At 37.5% G+C, this 7362-nt stretch overlaps 1 protein-coding gene across 1 annotated transcript; it reads left to right on the top strand.

Moving 5' to 3' along the window:
- Nucleotides 1-2084: 2084 nt before the first annotated feature.
- On the top strand, nt 2085-7184 carry LOC9298763 (asparagine--tRNA ligase, cytoplasmic 3). Its single transcript, XM_021016339.1, is given in 6 exon segments — nt 2085-2524; nt 5496-5914; nt 6064-6499; nt 6502-6653; nt 6738-6997; nt 7085-7184. Coding segments are annotated over 6 exon segments (1437 nt in total). The 5' UTR covers nt 2085-2454.
- Nucleotides 7185-7362: the final 178 nt, after the last annotated feature.

Below are 7362 nucleotides of genomic sequence, written 5' to 3'. Positions count from 1 at the left end.
CAAACAGATGTGATATATTTATAATTCTAATAAAATCTCAGAGTTTGTTACTAAGGTTGTGACTTGTGAGTGACTGGCTGATCACTTGAGTCGTAAAACACCTACATCTTTACTTTATTTCTAAATGGAGAAATGTTAGTTCCACAAACTTACTATAATTATGGGCCAATTAGCATAGAGATTGTTGAAATACCAAGCATGAAATTGACAGTCACACACGTTTTTGTAGTTAAGTTCTTCGAATACTACTATTATATCACACGTCAAAATATTGATAATGAAGTCAACTTAAAAAAAAATAAAAGGTTTTCACTTTAAATATAGGGAGACTCACAAAAATGCCCATTTTTCAATACCCCTTTTCAAAAATGCCCCCTTTGGATGTCCATTTTTAAAAATACCCCTTTTATGTACAAAATGACTAAATTACCCTTCTTTTAATAAAAGATATCATAAATATATAAGGAAATATAAGAAAATTAGGTCCACAAAATACAAAATATTTTTTGGCGGGAAAAGTGATCCCCCAATTTTTCCCGCCAAAACACTTGTAAAAATTTGTAAAACCTTTAAAATACCTTGTAAATTTTTCCCGTAAAATTTTTTCCCGCCAAAAAATTTTCCCGCCAAAAAATTTTTTTTGCGGGAAAAGTGATTCCGCAAATTTTTTGGCGTTAAATTTTTGGCGGGAAAATTTTTGGCGGGAAAAATTTACAAGGTATTTTAAAGGGTTTTTACAGGGTATTTATAAGGTTTTACAATGTATTTTAAAACGTTTTACAATGTATTTTAAAAGGTTTTAACAAGTGTTTTGGCGGGAAAATTGCGGGATCACTTTTCCCGCCAAAAAATATTTTGTATTTTGTGGACCTAATTTTGTTTCAAATAAGGGTAAAATGGTCATTAAAAATTAAAAGAGGGCAAACTTAAAAATGGACTCTCAAAAGGGGCATTTTTGAAAAGGGGTATTGAAAAAGGGGCATTTTTAACAATTTCTCTTAAATATATGTGTTACTGAATTGTGTCATACGTTAAAACTTATTGATTTTTATTACAAAATTAGCAGAGAGATTTGGTACCAAGCATGAATTGAAAGATTTTGTTTTATCGTACATGACATCTACTCATCCAAACCTCTTGAGTTTAATTCTTCGAATAAAATTGAATCACACGCCAAATATAGATAACACCTTAACCTTTTAAATAGTTTTCACATTAAGTTTTTTGTAAACAATTTCAAAGAAAAAAGGTACGACATAGAAATTTTACTCGTAGTATATTAATCAAGGTGTATTTTACTCATAGTATATTAATTTACTCATAGAAACTAATAAGTTTTGATGTTTAGGTAGCCAACTTGAGAATTTGGTGTATTGTAAAGTATTAAAACATGACTTCAAAATTGATCTATTATGTTTACCTGTGCAGAACAAAACATGATCTAAGAAAAAAACACGACTTCAAATTGATCTAACGCATTTCATGACTTTGCTTTGCATAAGGCGATCTTCAGAGTTTAGACACAAACACAACAATAGGGTTTTGAGAAATCCCGGAAGACGCAAAAAGTGTCTTTTAAAATTTTATTGTAAAGGATTCGTTATTATTTTCTCCCGTTTGATATTTCGTTTTTCAGTCAATTGAAAGAAACGAAGGAAACAGAACGGAAAGAAAATTCCGGTGATCGGAAAAACATAAATCGTAAATCGTGAATCGATGAAATCAAACGAAGTAACAAGAAAACGAAGAAGAGAAGATAAAGCTCTCTTCCGTTGAACACAACGAAGGCGGATTCTCCTTATTATGCTCGGATACCATAATAAATTTTGGTATACCGGACGTTCAAGATCGGAAAGAGAGAGTGAGAGAGAGTGAAGAAGCTAACAAACTTTATTATTTGAGGTGAAAATATTTTTACAACAACTTAAACTGAAAATGAGAATCTAATTAAACTTATATACATAAGATTAAATGTAGCATTAAACCAAGATCAGTAAACCGAAGTTAACCAAAGTTAACCAGTTCATATATCCTCAATAAGTTCTTTTCTATGATTTCGTCATCATAATGGGAAGAGAGGGAGAGCAAGAGAAAAACATGGCGATGACCTTTAGCGAATTTGGTTGTTGTGTGAGAGCGGTGAGCTTTGACTTGTTTGGCAAAACCCTAAAATTACTCTAGCATGCTTGAATACTTGCACAACCCTAGAAACATTGATACTCCTAAAACTTATAATTAATTAATTAAGATTCGAAACAAAGGATTCATTGGAATCTCTGGTATATAAATTTCCAATTTTACCCCTACAGAATCCCCAAAATCCAACGATGTATAGACGAAAGATCCAACGGTCACATTACAAGAGTACAAGACAAGCCAAATAAACTCACAATCTCTCCTCATTTAGGGTTTTATAACAAAATTCAGTTCTTCAGATTCCGAAGATCAAAAACAATGGCTGGTGAGATTGTACCTCCAGAGAATCACTCAGCCGCCGATACCTTGGATAACGATGGATCCACGGTGCAGTGATATAGTAAACAAGGCATTGATATATGATAGAGACACGTGGCAGTAGATGAGTGGAGACAGTAGCTATGAGACGTGGCAAGAGAAGATTGGTTGATGGAAGTTGTTAGAGGAAGAATCGAGAAGCAGAGATATATAGCAAATGAAAATCATTTGCAGAGAATAATAAGAAAATTCTGGATTTGTTGTTTATTGTTCCTTTTGGATTCTCTCTGAGAATTGTTCCTCATCGTCGCCGGAGTTTCATCATGAACTCTTGCTGATGGGAAGTGGTGCTGCGTTACTTGCGAACGTTGTATCCATTTATCTCTATCAATAAACACAGTACTCGGTTTCCTTTATCATTGGTATCAGAGCGAAGACGATTCTCGGTATTCATGGCAGATACGAGATCTAAAAGCTTGTTTGCAGAAGCAATGGTTCGTGAAGTTGACAAAACTTTTGGATCGGGAATAGATAAATTGGAAGAGACAATCGCGCACCAGAATGCGAAGATCGGGGAATGAATTCATGCTCTGCTCTTGTTGTTGCGATCAAGGAACGCGGAGGAGGAGAATCTGCAAGTCAATGCTCGGCCAGCCTCGCCGCACCTTTCAGAGTCACCGGATTTCAATCGTCCGGAGCCTAAACCAAACTATGGGGTCAACGTTACTCCAGATGCACTGAACGCTTCATCATTGTTGTCTAATCTCAAATACAAGGTTCAGCGGAGAATCTCGTGTGAAGAGATTGACGAGAGAAGGTTGAAGGGTTTATGTGTGTTTTGCAAAGAGCCAGAAACTCCGAATCATCATCTACAACACAAGAACTCAGGTATTCTCATGATTGATAGTGAAGATCATCTCTCTAATGCTGAAGAAATTGGGGTTGAGATATCGAGTGATATGTGGCTGTCGAATTCATATGGCTGTGAGTTAGAGACTGGTGAAACCGATTATGATGAAGATCAAGATCGATTCCTTATTGATTCAGACTTGGTAGAGAATGAGGTTGCGAAAGACGGGGTAGAAATTGATGTTGAGGTGGCGAGTGATGATGATAAATTTTTGGATGCTGTGGAAGCGTGTGAAACAGATTCATTGATTGAACATAATGAATTGATTCAAGAACAAGACGAGAATCATTCCATGGATTCTGTTCTGGAACCTAGTTTTGTTCAGCATGTGTGTTCACCTCTAAAACATCAGTCGCTATTTGATCTTGGAATTACTACGAGAGGTGCACGCCAAGTGTTTGATACAATTCCAACAAGAAGAGAAGTTTTATCAAAGGGACACAAGAAAACGTTTCACAAGTCGTGGAGGTTCAAGTTCAAAGCAACATCACAACCAAGAGAATTAATACAAGGAGAACCATGGATTCAAGAGCTCAAGAAAAATAATCCGTTTCAGGATTTGAGAGAGAGAGACCAGACAACAGCTACAGATTGGCTGGAAGGAACTTGGTTCTTTACTGATAAATCAAAGGACATTCAAACCAGCAACTCAAGCGATGGTAAGCTGCACTTTGATTCCTACAAACTGTTCGACAATAGGTTCATTAGAAGCCACAGATTCCAGCAAAGGAGGAAGCGGCGTTTATCTCCTAAATCAGGGATGTTTAAGTATAAAAAGGACGACAAGAAACTGCAGGCACTTACATGTTCCAAGCATATGAGAAGGGTTGTTTCTCAACAAATGAGAATGGTTGAGACATCTAGTGATTTGTTGTTGTTGAAGGGGAAGGATAGTCCAGCATGGACTGCCAGTGGATTCGAATTAAAGGCAGATGATATAGCTTCGTCAAATCAAGAGGGAAGCGAGATGTGTAAAAATAATAAAGGATGTGAAAGGCTGCTTCGATCGTTTTCAAGCGTTGGTTCTAATGAAAGGTATCACAGATAGTTCATCTAGTGAGGAAGAATTGATAAAAGAAGAACCAGATTCTGTGAAAGTAAATGAAGTGAAGATGGAGACACATATTGTTGATAGAGAAATGTCACCATCGATTGTAGTCTTGGAAACAGGAATGGAAGAGATGCTTGGATCACATGTGACGGTGGCTTTTGTTTTGAGACAAACAGCAATCTCATACTCTCAGTGTATTAATCACAACTTGTTCGAAACAACGCTTCTTAGGTTGCAGAGTAAGAAGAACTGGATGTTTAAATTCAAAACCAGCTCAAAGGACTACAAACTGCAAATTGAAGTTAAGAAATGGGACGTTAACAACCGAGTTTGGGATCCCGGAGGTTCAGTTTTTCAGGAATTTCTCGTTCAAGCTGAAGCTACAATGAAATTGTGGTTCTGGTTAAATAGTCGAATGTGGATGAGAGTGAGATTCTTCTTTTTGGGAGTTAAAAAGGGTTTCAGGATAGCTTCTTCTTCTTGAGGGCAACGTTCACATATCCACTCAACTTCTTTGGTTGTCTATAACGTGTTGCTTAGGGAACCATAATACATTTTGGAGCATAAAATGGTTTAGCGGCAAAGTCGAGCAGCCACAATGGTCTTAATCACGTGGGAGAATGCATATGTGGATAACGATACTGAAAGTCAAGCTCCATGGGAGTTCTTGTCAATTCAATGAAGTATTATCATTTTTCAAAACCTTGAGGTCAAGGTTTCTCGAATGGGGGAGATTTGATATAGTAAACAAGGCATTGATATATGATAGAGACACGTGGCAGTAGATGAGTGGAGACAGTAGCTATGAGACGTGGCAAGAGAAGATTGGTTGATGGAAGTTGTTAGAGGAAGAATCGAGAAGCAGAGATATATAGCAAATGAAAATCATTTGCAGAGAATAATAAGAAAATTCTGGATTTGTTGTTTATTGTTCCTTTTGGATTCTCTCTGAGAATTGTTCCTCATCGTCGCCGGAGTTTCATCATGAACTCTTGCTGATGGGAAGTGGTGCTGCGTTACTTGCGAACGTTGTATCCATTTATCTCTATCAATAAACACAGTACTCGGTTTCCTTTATCATGCAGAAAGCGCAATTCTCCGACCGGGTTTTGATTCGATCGATTTTGAGCGGCGGAGCTAAACTTGCCGGTCAAAAGGTTAGAATCGGCGGTTGGGTCAAAACCGGAAGACAACAAGGGAAAGGGAAATTTGCTTTCCTTGAGGTTAACGATGGATCTTGTCCAGCGAATCTTCAGGTTATGGTTGATTCTTCTCTTTATGATCTCTCTAGGTTAGTTGCGACTGGAACTTGTGTTACTGTTGATGGAGTTTTGAAGATTCCTCCTGAAGGTAAAGGTTTGAAACAGAGTATCGAGCTTAACGTTGAGAGTGTGATTGATGTGGGAACTGTTGATCCGACTAAGTATCCGCTTCCTAAGACTAAGTTGACTCCTGAGTTTCTCAGAGATTTGCTTCATCTTCGTTCCAGGACTAACTTGGTAAACACTTCTTATTTCTTGATTGAAACTTGTTTTTAATGTTTCTCTGTTTGATTGAATCATTGAAAAGTTGATTTTTGAAGATGTTTTCTTCGTTTCATAGGCTCACTTAACTAATTATATTGGTCATATATTTGCTATGATTTCAGATCTCAGCAGTGGCAAGAATCCGTAATGCGCTTGCTTTTGCGACCCACAGTTTTTTTCAAGAACATGGTTTCCTTTACATTCACACTCCTATCATCACAACAAGTGATTGTGAAGGAGCTGGTGAAATGTTCCAAGTAACAACCTTGATCAATCACACTGAGAGGGTTGAGCAGGATCTCATTGATAACCCTCCACCCACTGAGGCTGATGTTGAAGCGGAGAGACTTATTGTCAAGGAGAGAGGTGAAGCTGTGTCGCGACTGAAAGCTGCCAAGGCAAGCAAGGAAGAGATCACTGCTTCCGTTGCTCAACTTACTATAGCAAAGGCGTGTTTAGCTCATGTTGAAGAGAGGTCAAGGCTTAAGCCTGGATTACCTAAAAAAGATGGAAAAATTGATTATTCGGATGATTTCTTTGGCCGTCAAGCTTTCTTGACGGTTCTGGTCAGTTACAAGTGGAGACCTATGCTTGCGCTCTTAGCAGCGTGTATACATTTGGCCCGACTTTCCGAGCAGAGAACTCTCACACTTCAAGGCATTTAGCTGAATTCTGGATGGTTGAGCCTGAAATAGCTTTTGCAGATATACATGTAATAAACATAGATAATATTCTTTGGTTTCTTCTTTATGGTAATATTGTATCTTAGAAACCTCCTTCTTTGAAATTTGTGTAGGACGACATGAACTGTGCAGAGGCGTATGTGAAATACATGTGCAACTGGTTGATCAAGAATTGTTCCGATGACATGGATTTTATGGATAAGAATGTTGATGGGGGATGCACGAAAAGGCTAAAAATGGTTGCCGAAACCTCGTTTAAGCGTGTAACATACACTGAAGCAATAGAGGTACTTGAGAAAGCTGTAGCTGAAGGAAAGGTTGTTTTTGATAACAAAGTGGAGAGGAAAATGGACTTGGCCTCAGAGCATGAAAGGTTTGTCTTATAAAAACAATTCCCCAACTTGAAACACTTGCAAGAAATGGTTAGTTGCTAACCAAACTTGTCTTGCAATTACTATAGATACTTGACAGAGGTTGAGTATGATCAAAAGCCAATAATTGTTTATAACTACCCGAAAGAAATCAAAGCTTTTTACATGAGACTTAACGATGATGAGTAGACAGTTGCTGCCATGGATGTCCTCGTTCCAAAGGTAATAAAGATTACTCATCATCTTGTTATAATGAGAGGACTATTGTGCCTCATCTGTTTTCTATCTATATATTTATTAGGTGGGAGTACTCATTGGTGGTAGCCAAAGGGTAGTACGATATGATGTCATCAGACAGAGGTATGTG

The sequence above is a fragment of the Arabidopsis lyrata genome (genome assembly GCF_000004255.2).
Source record: "Arabidopsis lyrata subsp. lyrata unplaced genomic scaffold ARALYscaffold_239, whole genome shotgun sequence".
Taxonomy (NCBI): domain Eukaryota; kingdom Viridiplantae; phylum Streptophyta; class Magnoliopsida; order Brassicales; family Brassicaceae; genus Arabidopsis; species Arabidopsis lyrata.
This window is presented reverse-complemented; position numbering and strand designations above follow the sequence as displayed.